Source organism: Trematomus bernacchii, unplaced genomic scaffold (assembly GCF_902827165.1).
Source record: "Trematomus bernacchii unplaced genomic scaffold, fTreBer1.1, whole genome shotgun sequence".
NCBI lineage: Eukaryota > Metazoa > Chordata > Actinopteri > Perciformes > Nototheniidae > Trematomus > Trematomus bernacchii.
In genome coordinates this window covers 7,858,814-7,875,298 of record NW_022988043.1, presented here as the reverse complement: position 1 = coordinate 7,875,298, position 16,485 = coordinate 7,858,814, and the positions used below count along the sequence as shown (strand labels likewise).

The window sequence follows — 16,485 nt, the reverse complement described above, 5'->3', positions numbered from 1 at the left end:
CGTGCCCTCATTGGTCATGTGCGCGTTCGTGTGTGGGGCTCTATTAGGAAGTGGCAGATTTTTTCTGGTTGTGTATTTTCAAATTCTAGCGCACTCGAGCTGGTTTCTCCAAAATGACATACCCCACCTTTAAGAGTCATGTGGATTCTGTCAGGGATCAATTGAAAATTCACTTTTTATCTTGGTTTATTTTTTCGAAAAACCCATGCATGCAGATTATAAATAAGTATGCATAGGTACAACTTCTTTCTTTCCTCATACCAACTTCGACATCTCAATTCCGATACCTATATTTATCGTACATATATTTACTGGGGAAAAACTAATTATCTGAAACATTAATAGTTATCTCAGTCATTTTCCCATTAGTGCAATATGAAATTCTAATTCACCATAAGTAGGAAAGAAAACAAAAACGAGAAAAAAATAATGAACTGCCTTATAGTATGAATATAAACTCAAACTGAAGATAATGTATATCAATATAATAAGGATATTGTATTTTTTTGGTGACGAAGTCCTTCTTATGGCTAGAAGCTCTGATGTTGTGTTTACTACTGACATATTGACATGTCAACAAGATGGATGTTTCAAAATTATTAAATCCAGTGGCAAACATATTTGGAAGGTGTGCAGTGTAGAAAGTTACCCGTCCGGTACTTTGTTTGTTAAAGTTGACTCCAGCTGCATGATGAGATATGATCTTCCCAATAACCTTGTTTAGAAATAATCAAACCTAAATGTGATTAGTTTACAAATTAGGTTTCAGTTCAATGTCTCTGTATGTGCGGTATTCAGTTCTGCTGTTGCATCAGTGCATCGCTGTGGGGAATATGGTTTCCCTCTGTAAGTGAAGGTGCCAACACAAACTTCTCATGTGTTCATGAAAGGAATACTCGTATTTCTCTGTGCACTGTCCTGCCACCATCTCATTTACCTGTCACTTCTGTTTATAAGTTACCTTATTTCTGAGATGAAAACATTTCTGCCTTGTAAGCAGATACGATTGCATTTCCCTCACTTGTTAGCTACCAGAGTAATGGGCCTGAGCAGCAAGGCGAGTGTAGAGAGAGAAAACAAAGACATCAGACCACTTTCCCTGGAAGTGATGACAAACATAACAGAGTAGGAGAGGTTTAGGATGGCTTCATGTTTGCGCTCCCCTCTACCCCACATACATCACGGGCACATACTGACCTTCTGTAACATCTATTACTGTCAAGGTGAGCTTTTTTACCTGCTGTGTCTTTAATGCCCGTTCTTACTGATACCTTCTCATATGTTTAATTCTATCAAGTGTATGCCAACTCTTCAACAAACTGATAATTTTGTGAGAAGCTGCAATCTTTATTGGTCTATAATACAATAGGTTGTTGTTATATGATTTGGCCACCTGACTCTCTGCCCACTCCCATCTCCTGCTCTTCACTCCTGGAGGATTTTAGGGGAGGTGCTTTGGGTGGGTCCCTCATGTTTATGTACCACAGTGCTCCCTATATCCCGTCGCAGCCTGTTCCTTCCAGGGGACTTGAGAGGAGAAGGACAGTATTGGATGTTGTCATGTCCGCATGGTTTTACGCACATCGTGGGCTCAGTTAACCAGAGCCGCGGGGGTTTGCATGACATTGTGGGGACACTCTTCGCCTGTGTGGACTGTCCTGGATAGCTATTACCGTCGCAGCAACAAAAGCACCTTGCTGAGATGGGCGTGTACGGAGAACACGGGGAACATTTGGAAACCGGACTAAACTGAGTTCCTCCTCGCAGCTCTGTCCGGGACACTTCTCCCCTCTACACCGTAGTTCTAGGTCTCCCTCGTGATGTGTAAATGGATTAATGTGTGGCTCTGTGCGATGTGTTTCTGCAGGGCACTGAGGATAAAGTTGATGGAGTTTAACTCAATACGTGAGCCCCAAAACTCAAACTGGACGGAAATCACCAAGAGTAACTAAAAGTTGTTTCTATTACTTAAAGGTTTATAATGTTGCATTCGGAGTATTCTTTTGGTTTCTAAAAACACACTTTTACTCGGAGTGGTGTTAACCCCCCCGGCCCCCCTCCCACATCCGCCTCAAAGTCATTCAATTTGAATTTAAACTGTTTATATTTATTTTACAAAATATTTACGAAGCAACGTTGCGAGGAGGATGGACCCTGCCGGCGGGAAAGTGGGCACGGCGACGTTGGCCACCGGCGGCGGAACCGGCGTTAGTGCGAAGGCACCGAAACATCTGTGGAGGCAGCAGAACCAGCCCGCGCTCTCTCCGCTCCACCACGCGCTGGTAGTGCGCAAGAACGACCGCGTGAGACAAAGAGGCTTTTCGGACACCGAGAGATACCTCAAGCCGAGGAACATGGACCGGACTTACGCTGTGGACACGGGGCACCGACCCGGGCTGAAGAAATCCAGGATGTCGTGGCCGTCGTCGTTTCAAGGTCTTCGACGGTAAGGGCAAAGAGGAAAACCGCTTTTGTTCGTTTTGTGTGTCCTTCTAATTCCTCTCGATGAAGATGGGCGTTGTGTGCATGACAGACGCGCGAGAGCGGATAAGTATTTTGCCTCGTTTTGAGTCCTAACTTTGAGGAGGTTAAACATTTTTTTGGTTAAGCCTATGCTTGACCTCTGTATAAGATCACTTTTTGTCTCGCTCTGTCGAAAACATTTACTATGTAGCGCACACTACTGTGAAAGAAAGAAAGGATGGATAAAGTACATGGTGGGTAAATCCAAGGTAAAGAAAACAATGGAATACAGTCGCAAAATGATCTTCACTTTAGAAATGTGTATGCTTTTTTCACACACATACACATGCCATCTAATAACTTATATGTTTTTCGAATAAAAGAGTTCACAGGCGCATACAGTTGACTGTTAAAATTAGGTCAGAAAGATGTGTCAGCCCGAAAAGAAGAATATGCATGCATTTGTTCAAAATCAATAGGAGTCTTGGTAAACACAGTTATCTTATTGTTTTTATGTTCATATCTATAGTGAGGGAACTATATGTGGCACATGAAGAGATGCACTAGAATGAGAACAGATACTGATGGAAATTAAAGGTAGGCGTGAACCGAGCAGGTCACAGGGATTATTCAGTCCCTTTATACCTTTTTTAAATAGTGTTAAATGAGGTTCTAGCGATTAATACCACTGAGCTTTGGGATCACTGGGTAGCCTAGTGTTTCTGTTTGTCAGTGAAATTACTCTCTGCTGTGTATGAGGGAAAGCGATACAATAGGAGGGCTTTACATCATCACTAATACAAGATGACCACATTCCCTGAAATTAACCTCACAGTAATCTGACTCACTACAAATGACTACATGGATAATGTTAGTGCATGTATGACAAGTGCTGTCTCTTTAGACATTGCTTGCACCTCAGGATTTATCAGAGTTGATACGATAAAATGACAGCTGTAATTTTTGCAGTAATAACAGTTTTAGTGAAGGCTACCTGCAGAAAGACAGGCACAAAAGCAGCTTTGCTCTCTGACAGCCCGGATGTGTGGGGAAATGTTTCTGCTCTAGTTACTCACTGGTTCTGGGAAGGAAGGAGAACAAAAAAGACAAACTGAATTGAAATCTGAGAAGGTCACCTCAGATCCCTAGCTTGAGTGATTGTTGCGGATGTAATCTTTTGTCAAATGGCTTGCTAGTTTCTTTCTTTCTTCCTCTTTTAAACAAAGTGGTTGTAGACATGAGTGATACTTGCCTGCAGGAGCAGTCAACTCAAGACTGCACAGTGGCTTGCATGGTCGACAGAATGGTCCCTGTCACAGTGGCAGAACAGTCACATGGAGAAGAAGCCAGAGAGAAAGAGAGGGAGGGAGCGAGCGATGAGAGCACAGATGGAAGTGACATTGCAAAGTGGTGTGCTGGACTAAAACACCCATGTGATGTTAAAATGTTGCATTGAATTCATAATGTATTCCAACAAAGATTTAACTGGAAATGTTCATGTAATTCAACCACATTCAAGATTATTCAAACACTTTTTCCCAATTTGCTTCAGGGGGGTAATTGCACATAGATTAACCCAAACAAATCAAATTGTGCACAGGAGGCTAATTATGTAAGAGGCACATTTCACTCCAGCACATATTCAGGAACACTAACAGCAGGCTAAATCAAATTTGACCCCTTTTACACCATGATCCCAGCACACCATTATTTGCAGTTGGTCGATAGTGTTATTCTTATTTCAACCTCTCCTGCCTTTGGGACTAGCAAACTACTCTGATCATTGTCCACAATAACAAAGCAAGTGATTACGCGATGCACAACATATTGCAAGACAATCGGAGCAGCAGCTGTTGTGTGAAAGCAGAACAGCTGCAGTCAAAGTGTGTATAGTAAAGGGATGCAGCTCTATCTCAGAGTTACTCGAGTCTTTTCATTTGGTGTAAATAACATTCCACTGAAACCTTAAAAATAGCTAGTTAGTAAGATAAGGAAGTGACACATTTGTAACATTTATAATCCGTTGTCATAAAAACAACAGTGTTTGGCACATTCCCTTATTGATTGTGTTGATCAAATACCAGAATCTTCTCTCTTGGCGTTGGATTTAAAGGCCTTTGACACATTTTGCAAGAAAGACAGCTATTTTTTCTCTATACTGAAATTGTTTAAGCATTTAAATATAAAGGTGGCGCTTTAGCTTGTGTTCACATTAAGGCTCCATGTTTAATTTTCTTTTCCAACCAACAAGGGATCAAGTCACATATCTTCATATAGAAATCTTGGCATTGAAATCATGTTTATGCTGGAAGTAAGATAAACAAGACTTATTTAATGAGTGTACTGTAACAGACAGATAGAAACAACTTCTAGGGGTATGTCCCCTGTAGGAGAATAATAAGATTTGGCCAGCTACTTGCTCAACATACAGCTGACGTCAATCATGCATATGGAGAGAGACAGCAAATCTTTCCCCCAGATGACTATGGATGTGGCTGTGTGTGCCTGAGCGCCTGGTGTGCCAAGGTCCAGCAGCCCCAAGGTAAAACACATCACCCAAATGTGTCACAATGTAGGCTAGGCCTGGGCGCTGCTCAAGGCGTCTGTGAGACCTCAGTATGAATCTGGAGCATCCTTTGAAGAGGAGATGGCAAGCTTCCCATTTCTCTCCAGCTGCTTGCTGGAGAGAAGGAGAGAATAGCCCCCCATCCTGCCATGGGGGGCTTCTTTATCTGTCACTGAAGAGAAGGATCATGACTTTTGTTGTCTCTGTCAAATTACATTTAAGATTTGATGATATACTGTTTGGACAAGTGAACACCAAAACAAAAAAGGATAGAGCTTGTAAAGAGAAGCAAGAAGGGATGGAAGGTTCTCCGCTGGGACAATTTCTCTCCTCAGGAGCAGCAGATAGGAAAACGTACCCTTGCTCGCCCCTACTATGCTGTTGTTAACAGCCGTTGATTTTCCTTCCGCCAGTCCTCCTCCTACTGTGACTGACTACTGGAAGTTGGCAGTGAGGTTTTTAGCCAGTATGAAGCATAACCCCCGGCTGTGTCATTAGATCCTAAGGGTGTTAGTGAGCGAGTCAGAAAACGCTATTTGGTACTTGGCTATATATAACCACGGCCATACTTGCAGTCATACTGCATATATTGCTACAGAACTGGCACGATACACATCTACTGTATGGCTATACTCCCAGGCATGTGAAACATTTCCAGAACATGTTTATGAACACATTGTGGACATGCTACCAAACATTTAATTAACAGAGATCAGCATCAAACACAATGTAGCTCGGGTAATGTTTTAAAATTGTGAGATGTTCTTCTGTGGTTACTGTCACAGTATGAAAGGCTGGCAGAGTTGATAATTATGTGAATGCAGCGCCTTGTCTGGGTCTTATTGACCCGTTCATTCAGGAGGAAAAAATATGATGAATTGGAATACGTTCCTTAGGCGAGTTCTTTGACTTACCTTGGCTTTGAAACAGGAGCAAGTGCAAGTCATTGATGCAGACAGTTTAAGGGAAGTACATTTTGGTCAAACACGGAGTAAAGCCACAGCTGCTTAAGAGAGAGCCAAAAAGTTATTTGGAATTTGTTATTAGTGCTGCAGCCTTGATCCTTATCGAAACTTCCTGATATGTTTATAATAGTATCATGGTTGTAGATGTACAATTAATATCAATACTGAAAAGACTCATATTGAATCCAGAAACTTTATTTGTTTTGTATACAGCTATAGATACTGAGTTTCTGCATGAGGAAGGGATTAGATTTCTCCCCCACGTCAAGTTTTTGATGCATCTGGGATAGGTTTCCCACATGCATACACACAAAACAAATGCATGCGTAGTTGTGAAGCTGACCATTGAGCGGCCCGACCAAGCAAGGAGGCAGAGGCAGAGAGTTCAAATACAACCCGGTGTGGGCATTTATTCATCCTTGTGGTACATGATACACAGCCTCAATATGACTGTCTCACGTGAACACAGTCACCAGCTACAAGGATCTCACACACACCCAGACTAACAGGAAAACAGAACCTAAATACACCCAGGACTAATCAAACCAACAAGACACAGGTGAGGAGGGAGGAGAAAACACAGGGCACCAGGTGAACGCAATCACCAGCAACAGACAAGACGGGAGGGGGAACACTTTTCAAACTAAAACAGGAAACGGAGACAGACAAACTAAAACATAGACAGATCGTGACAAATATATGCATAAATTACATATAATCACATGCTTCCTGTGCAATGTTTTAGTGTGGAACAAAGTAATATACTTCACCAATAATGAAGCTATATAATCCGTTACATTAGTAATGGATGGAATATGGTTATATTCGATTCCTTTGTGGAGGAAATATGACACAAAACACTCATGGGAAACCATACAAATCCATGCCACTTGACAGCTACTCAGGAACCATTAGCCATTAGCCAGTGTACAGTCCCTATTTCAGTCAATCGTCCTGTCAGTGTCTTATAATTCCATCATGAAATGACCTGCTTTATGTTAAACTCTGTTCAAAAAATGTCCGTACCTGCATCTATAACACCAGAGTGCTCCATAGAACACTGACCTTGTATTCTACCGATTATTTATTGTATAAATATTAAAATCAGATAACAAATACTTTTTATTGCTTCATAAAAGGACAACATTCACAAAATTGAAAATAAGACCCAATAGACCTCTTTTAAATAACATACAATACTCTAAAGTAAACACATACATAAGCATTTTCTGAACAATTGGCAACAATGTTTTTTAGTAATTTACTTACACTTTATTGTTTTAGTCCTACGCCTAAAGGTTTAAAAGTCTTGGTAAATGTTGTGGCGATAAAAGCATGCTTCATACATACACATCATGGTTGCCTTGTATATTTTTGCCACTGCAGTGAAAGTTTAGCAGCCTCTGATGCTTCTTTGTGAAGCGTGCAATGACAAATCTGGCTTAAAGGTTGCTATCAATCTCGGTGTCACATCATATAAAATGGTAGCAGAAATAGCTTTCTGTTTTTCTCAAGTTATTACAGACAGTTCTCTGATCATTAAATTACCCAACTACTCTCAATCACAACTGCATAAAAAGGGAACAAATACAATCTTGCAGGAGTCAAAGCAGATACTGTTGAACATTTTATTCCTAACTTATTTTGGACAAATCTCTTGTGGTGCAGCACTGCTGTAAGACACACAAAGTGGGCTGCTTAGGGAACATATTTGTCCAATGCGATAACTGGGCAATGTCCAGCAGGAACCGCAGGCCAGTGATTACGACTGCCTCTAGGAAAACATTATTGCTTCAGAAGACTGGAGCTGTGCAGAAATGGGGATATCTCAAATACAAAACAGAGCTCCAACAGCGTATTTGAATCAGGGAGGATTGGCCATATAATTATCAGCAGGAACAGGCTTTTTTTTCATTGCTCTCATCTGGCTTGCCTTTCCTCACTGGTCATCTGCTAGGCTAATAAAATCCATTTTGAAGGACAGCCTTGGAAAAGGATACGAGCCAAAGCCTCTCTAGACTGCCTGCTTGATGCTGGGTGATTCCCTGAGCTCTTGGCAGGCTGTGCTGATCACATTACACTCAACAGGGGGATAAAAACTCTAGCTGTGCTAGTGACTGCTCTGGTCTACAGACTGCTGATAGCTTTGATAAAGACCGTACAGACGCATTAATTATTGATTGTTTCTGTCAGGTTATCTGTATCAAAACTGTGTATCGAACTAAGAACACATTCATTTATTGACAGCATTAATGATTAAAAGACACATGGTCTTTTTAGGGAAGAACTCTACTCTATTGCATCTACTTATATTAATAATTGCTAAACTTGTTTTCAAAAAGTCATGAACTACTGCAATGTAAAACACTGTCTACAGTATGCCATACATGAGTAGGTATGTGTTTTAATAAAGATAATAATAATGTTTTATTGAGCTGCCTAATTTTCAGTTTTCAGTTTATATCTGTAATGGTTAATTAGCAAGGAATACATTGAAGGACATACTGTATGTCTCTTTTTACCTTTAAGATTGGATAGACAGATGTTGTGCTGGTGATCAGATTCTTTGTGGAGGTATTGGTATTTATTATCAGTATGAGCGGGCAGGAGTGATATTGAAAAGGGAAAAAAAAACAGTTCTGTGCACACATGTCATTTTTCAATGGCATGCTGACAAGTACACACATTACTGAGCAATGCATTTCCTCCCATCCAGTAATATCACATGTAACCATCCATCTATTGCTCATAATGGCTGCAATTGGGTTGCAACCAATGGGCCGTCGTCTAATACTAACCACCTGCTAAAATAATTCTGCTGACAATAAACATCCTGATAGTAAGTAACAAGGTTTCACGAACAAGAGCAGCATTTCTAATACTGTACTGTAGTGAAGCGAGCTGTTGTGGGAACTGTCAGTCCCATGCATGGTACTTGGTTTCTCAGATTATTTCCCATAGCTATTGATTTTCCTTTTCTTCCTTTGCCAATTGTCTTTCTTTCTCTTTCAATCAGTGCATTATCTTGAGACATATATTCTTTTCCATCTCCTGATTCACTGACGCAAACACGAATAACAGCATTGGTTTGCGCACATACTGACAACAGTAACTCCCATGCTTTCATCTTCTCCCTCCATCTTCCCTTTTGTCTTTTTCTGCATCTCTTTTGTTGTCACACTTGTTGTTTCTATCTATGGATCCCCCTTCCCTTTTCAGCAGATTGGTCCTGAACACATTGATAAAATAATATTTGCTACATTGCATGAATGGAAAAAGCAGAAATTGAGGAAAGACGATACAAAAATGTGCGAGGTAAAGATTATTATTAATTATTTTGGAAAACATGCCCAACTGATGACATGCATAAATAATGTATGGGTCATCATTGTTCCTGTGGATTTACTGTGTTAGAAAAGCAATTTGCCATGCTTCATATTAAATCAGCTGTTAAAACCAAACCTGCAGGCTGCAAATAAAGCTTGTTTATTCATATGTATTAAATATTTTGCAAAATTGAGTAAGAAATTCTGCTGAACATAATAATGGACAGAACAAAAGTGGATTGTGCGTCAGGAGTTTTATTTTATTTTAGGGGTAATCCACTGACATGAATTCAAGATGAAATACTTAACTGATAATTTACAAGCCTGCAAGGTGAGTATCTTTGATATTGAAAACATTTTAGGTGGAGTAGCAGTTTAAGACTGTGTCTTATGAGATGATTTCATGTTACTGTGGGGATTTGACTATCGAATAAATCGGCCCAGAACCATTTGCTTATTAACAGCTGATGGATTTTGTAGCAGACCCATGGGAAAGAGTAGAGGGGCTGGTCTTAATGGCTTCTATTACAGAGCCATTAGTAGAAATGTTCAGATTGTGTAGCGATCTTTGTTTTTGCATCAACATAAGAGACTGTGAAGCTGTACATTATCCAGGTCTGCTTTGGTTATCACCTTGAGAATGACTGTGAGCTACACCATATATATAATGATGTAGACACATTTTTTTTTTGTCCACATCATAATTTTTTTTTTTTAAATAGTTTTTTATTGAAGACACATAGAAAAGACATTTGGTACATTGACAGGGACCACAGTTCAAAGCTACTAGTAACCATTTAGTCTCTACTATTGTGCATCCATACATGGTTAATTTTCACTTGAAGGCATACAGTATTTAAGCCACCTTCATAACTTAAACAGACCAGATAGCCAAAATATAAAGGAGTAGTGTACCGACTAACAGAACTAAACAAGATAATAATAATAATACTAAAACAATACAAAGACAAAAAATTAGTATACATACATAATAAAGAGGAAAAGGGGGGGGGGGGGGGTGTCCATCAAGCAATCAGTAGACAAAAATGTGAGAGATTGGAAGAAGGTTAAGAAGGGTTGCCACTTAGGCGCCGTTTACACGAGGAGAAAACGGCTTGTATCTGCATAGTTTCGCGTGCGTATAGCCCTATTATTTACACGAGGCCGATAGAAACTGACCCCACAAACGATAACGGGTCCCAAGGTGGATAGATTTGCAAACGAAACGCTCTGGGGGGTCAACCGAGTCCGTGTAATCACCTCTATACGAATATTTCCTGAAAAAATAGCGATAGCCCCACCTTTCCTGCTCACTGCTGTAGCAACTATCAAAAATAGCTGAGTTAATTAAACGCACAAGGGGTTCTTGAATGAAATAATATTATAAAAGGCAAACCAGAATTGTTAACGCCCAATATACTCCTTAAACAAAATAAACAGAGTCAGATTTCATGCATTGATCCATTATATTGACAAAGGAGCATCTCACCCGGTGTTTGTAGAGAATATCTCTCTTTCTGAGCCGTCCTCTCCACAGAGACGTGCTTCTTGGTCGGTCGATGCAATATCCACAGATTCGGTTTCTTTCAGTTAACTTCCCCGTTGCATTTATCCATATGCTGAGGAAATGACTATATCCCGCTGAATACCAGCAATCGCCACACACACTGACTTCCTCCTGTCAGTAGCTACTGCTAGTGCTACTGCTACTGACCATGCTACAGATATTAGTGCAAAATATACAGCTCCTCTACCACAACCATCAGCAACAAGTGGACATGGAGAATTACATGAACTACATGTTGCTAAATACACCGCGGGGCTTAAACAGAAGGGTAGCCATGGCAACATTGCGGCGGGGCTGCTCGGGCTGCTCTTCTTCGCGGCTTTTGGTGTATTTTGGCGGAAGTTACAGCGCCACTTACAGTCCCGGCATATGTACTACAGCGTTTCCAGCGGCCTCGTTTGAACAGACACGTTAAATGAAACGAATGCATGTGAACGGAAGACTTTTTTGAATACGCATACTGTGCATAAACGCAAACGTTCCCGTGTGAGTGGGGCCTTAGTGTAAAACTTAGAGGTTCCGCCTCTTAAGGAATATTTAATTTTCTCCAAGTCCACATCATTATTGTAAATGTTGTGTAAACCTGGACTGTATTTTTCGAAGTAATACTCTCAAAAACACTTTGTATTAGCTGAGAAATATATATATATGAGATTGTAGCTCTGGTATTTCGTTATCTATGGTAGAAACATTTCATTTACTAAACCCTTGCAGTAGGGTTGAAAGGTGTCTCGGAAGAAAGTGTCAAACTCCTCGGAAACTTCTTAAACTACTCCTACTTCCAAGCCCACACAGGATGAATGTTTTGTATTAAAATATTTTGGGTTGAGTGCTATTCCTTTAACTTGTCATGAGCATGCAAAAATAGCCAGTTTTTTCTTTTTGCATTGGTGCTTTTGGTCTTTCATTTGAGGTTATAATACGGTTCCACTACCCGCTGTCACATACATTCAGAAGTGTCTGAACAGTACTCATAAACACCTACTGCAGCTTAGGGGTCCTGTTGTGTCTGTTACTGTTGACCTCTATTAGCCGCTATTCTACTCTTCCATCTTCTTTGCTGCTATAAACGGATCCATCTGTTCAATTTAAATCTTGCATTGCAACAGGCTCCATATGCAAAGTGTCTCTCCTGGCCCAGTTGTGGCACACTGACTGTCTCTCTGCCTGAGTTTCTGCCTTTGCAAAGTATTCTTGTTGAGTTTAACATTGGCCATCTGCATTAATACTCACTTCTGTCTGGGCTATGACTTTAAATGTCCATGACAACAATTTGATCAGTCTGAGCCATGCCTTGTGAAGTCTGAATCCAAAGACGAATATTTTGCCATAAACATCACAAATGTCAATGTCACTCCCACAGAAAGTAGGGTCTAAAAACCGCTAAGTAAAGACTGTCGCTTTCACCTTTCACAGACGGTGACTTGACAGCACACCTTCAGCAGCTTTTCAGAGTAGACAGAAACTAGTCCTTACCTGCCAATCTTATAGAGTGAGAGTAATAAGGATGGAAAACCTGAGGAAACCAGTGCAACCTTTGAGCCCAAGTAGACTAAATGTTGACAATGACTTCCACGCCTTCACTTGGGCTGTGAATATGCACAGCACAACTTCAGGGCCAGTTGAGCATTAATTGGATTTATTAGGTTGGAAAGAGATCTGTCCTGTATTGAGGTGAAATATAATCTGCCTGCAATTTCCCTTAATGCTTTCACGGAAGTTCACGGTGCTCATTTGGGACATAGTCGCCATAGCTACAGTAGTTGGGGTGTGCTGATTTCATTAGTGATGAGATCTCATGAGGGTGATTTGAGGAGAGTGAGCAGAGTGCAGGAAAGAGGAGTATAGGGAGATTATTTGTGGAGTGTTGAACAGTATGACAAAGTTCTTGTCAAAAGTCATTTTAATCAAGAGCTTAACTGGGAGCTCACTTTATTGAAAAGTATGCAGCATTTCAAATGTAAAGTTACCCTTTGAAGCTTTTGAACACTACTAGTGCTTAGGGCTGCTCGATTATGGCAAAAATCATAATCACGATTATTTTGGTCAATATTGATATCACGATTATTAAATATGATTATTCATTGACTTTGAAAACATCCATTTATTGAACTATTAAAAAAAATAATAATAATAATTTGAACAGTTTGTAACAGTTGATTACCCTGAACTTTAAGTATAATTCAACTGCAAAGTAATCTGCTGAAGCTACATCTTTTTCAACTTCCCCACGGCATTTGTCATATAGGGCAGGCAGTGCATATCTGGTGAAATGATGCCGAGATGGCATCGAGTAACGCTTGTCCATAGTGTTAACCAGTTGTCCATAGTGTTAACCAGTTGTCCATAGTGTTAACCAGTTGTCCATAGTGTTAACCAGTTGTCCATAGTGTTAACCAGTTGTCCATAGTGTTAACCAGTTGCTTAAACCCCCGGTTGCTAACTGGGCTAACTGGGCACATGTATTTAGCTATGTAGAATGTGATCTGTTATATCTTTGTGTCTGTGCAAGCTGGTTGAGTAGGCCGTTGCACTGTAAAGCGCGTCCTTAATTGATGACTGTGAAGTGGTGGATGAATTAGAGGGGGCACGCTCGTGAACTGTCAATGGGGGGGGCAGGGGGAGCCTCGCTGCGGGGAAACTGTGGACCTCTGTCGCCTGTCAGCGCAACTGAAATGATGACGTTTCAAAAAAGCGGGCCGGCCCGGAATTGGTTTTACCTTTCTTGTTCACGAGTTGCTCTTGTTCTGCCATCTTCGCTCGCGCTGAACTCACACAATTATTGTCACTCACAACCTGGCCGAGAGGGCTTTTAGGGAGGGGCAAAAGCAGCAAAATAATCGTTTTATTTCGATTACGTTGTTTTCGTAATCGTTGCAAGACAAAATAGTAATCAAGATTAAAATACGATTAATTGCACAGCCCTACTAGTGCTATGTTGTAGTCATGTTTTTACAAGTGGGGTCCTATTTTGTTTGTAATTTATGAGTGCATGATGGGGCACATGCATGCACATGATTATGCAATACAATACACACTCCCGGCCGAAACGCTGTAAACATTGCACAATTTGAATGTTAACGAAAATTGGCTGTGCCTCAAGCATGCACACAAAGCATTTTTATGAGAAACACAGTTTTTTCACTCATTTGAAAATCATGTCAAGAAAAGTTTGCTTGGCAGTTTGTTTTGTGCAAGGAAAGAGTCGAAGAAGGCGAGCCAATACAGGAAGCGCAAATGCCCTGCTAGTTGTGTCACACCTTTTTACTTGGCTATCTATGCACACAGCAAGGCAGGGCAAGGGAAGTGTGGTAGTTAGTATACTTTTTTCTAAATGCAAGAGGTGATATAAAAACCCCTGATGTTTCTGCAGTGCTTCTTGGAGCATCAAATGACTGTGCCCTACTTCCATCCCCTCCCTCCGGTATGCCCTACCTGTCTCTTTGCATCATTTATCCCAAGATAACTCAAGGCTCAACATGTCAGATATTCACCTTCCAAAAGCTGCAAAAGTACAAAAGTTGGAAACACAAAATGATAAACCTTGACCATTTGAGACAGAATTGCTTTGGTAAGTAATGTGCTGCAAAGAGTGTTAGATTATATATTCAGAAATCAGCTTCCTAGTCTTTTTTTGCAATGGTTATGGATGCTGACACTGAAGGCACAAATGACAAGTTCCTCTTCTTAAATCTACACTTCATGCAACGTACTGTGATCTACAGGTCTACCCTCAGAGTCTGCTTGACTTATTGTCACCATGCTAGCCTGACCTGAAAATCTAAAACCATGCCATCCCCATACAGAGAGTGCACCATAAGGGAGTTAAATCTCATCGGCATTTTAACCCATTTTTCTTCTCTTGTCCTGCTCCCTTTGTCAAACACACCCACTGCCAGGACTCGCACTAGCTATGAATGGGCCGAGGATATATGGAAGGAGATTAGTTGGATTTATGTCACATTGTTGAAAGATCCGGTACATTTACAATAAGAGTATACTTTTTCTAACAAAACAGCAAAATACAAGTAGGCATTGGAGAACTTAATATCTAATACGCTGCTTCAGCACTCCTCTTACCAACTTTAGTACCTTTAACATATCTTTACAGTACACAAACTTGATGTCGAGCGCCTGTGCCAAAATGAGTGAGGTATGCCCTCTAGCATATTTCCCCTGAGTCAGAATTTAATGAGACGGCAGGTCTGTCCATCATATTGAATTATTGTAAGTCTTCTTTTTGCCTACAACTTTAAAAAACCTGGTGTAAAACTTTAGGACTTGGTACATAAATATTAAGAAAGATAATGATTTTCATCTCCAAAAGGCATGTTAACTGGTAATTCAAAATATAAGAAGTCTTTATAAAATAACCACCAAACCTATTTTTATATACTCCTTTGTGAAGCATAAAGCTGGTAAGTGGTCTTTCTCCTGCTGCTTTTTTTCTGGGTTTTGTCCTTGCCTGCGTAAGCTCAGTGTTCCTATCACAAGGGCATGACGCTGATCCTGTTTCTAAAGCATTTAATTATTTTCTTTATAGTGAGAGTGACAATGTGTGTGACATTTAACCAAGCATACCCTGACCTTCTTTGAGTTTACTGGGCTAACTGAGATAGATAGAGAGCAGTGTTTCCGCCAGACCAGAGCTGAGAGGGCGACCACCCCGGGGGTGGTGTGACGTCACGTCGTGTCACGTGACTTGAATTTTGAATTGAGCCGTCCCTTATAGACACTATCTCTTTACGTATTAGTGATGGGAATTCCGGATCATTTGGCTCGGCTCACTAAGAAGAGCCGGCTCTTTCGGCTCCTAAACGGCTCTTCATTTTACCACAGTTTACCACGGAGCCTCAGTTTCGCCGCTGCGAGGCTCCGGTGCTCGCAGTTCACGTGCCTGCTCCACTAGCACCCCCCGTCAAGGCTCGTCGGCAGTACACTTTCCATCAAAGGAACACGCTTTGCTGGCGGCGAAAATAATCCCACCAGACTCCTTTGCCCCTCCAACAGAGGGATGTCCTTGTCCTTTTTCCTTTTCGTCATTTCAAGCGATAAAAACTCTCGATCTTCTCTCGAATTATTATTTTTTTTGGTCAAATGACGGCAAGACGCCCCCCTGGCGGAAACGCTGATAGAGAGTGATAAAATCACAAAGGGCATTTCAATTTATAATATGTTCTTCGGAGTGTGAATATTTTCAGCTCACTCTTTACATACAACGACCCTAGCCTCTATATCTTTATAGTCTCTGTTGGCTTACAACAGAATATGTGCGTGTGTGTGTCGGGGGCCGGGCGTTTTGAGATACAATGTACAACGCAGCTTGAGTAATTTTGTTACATAGGACATGATACCCTATATATGGTGGAGAAATTCGCTTTTTGAGAATTTGTTTAATTATGTAGCTATGGTTGTCACTGATTGGTCACCATTGAGCCAGAAGATACATATACTAGACTTATAATAATAGTCTTTTTTTGTTGCACAAATAAATAGTTAAATGTATTACGAACAAAATCCTAAATTCCTTGCTGAAGTGGACATTAAGATGCACAATGCAGGTTTCAGAAATGCATATACATTGTTGTATGCTTTATT

At 40.7% G+C, this 16,485-nt stretch overlaps 1 protein-coding gene across 2 annotated transcripts in view; it reads left to right on the top strand.

Annotated features, from left to right (window-relative positions):
* The window catches only part of pde4d (phosphodiesterase 4D, cAMP-specific), a 174,422-nt gene that overhangs the window by 43,894 nt on the left and 114,043 nt on the right, over positions 1–16,485 (top strand). The window contains exon 1 of one of the 2 annotated variants that reach the window (XM_034117981.1): positions 2,148–2,446. The exons of the other annotated variant lie outside the window; for it this stretch is intronic. Coding sequence (XP_033973872.1) covers positions 2,148–2,446 — 299 coding nt within the window. Of the gene's footprint in view, positions 1–2,147; positions 2,447–16,485 lie in introns of those variants that run through there. 2 annotated transcript variants of the gene reach the window in all.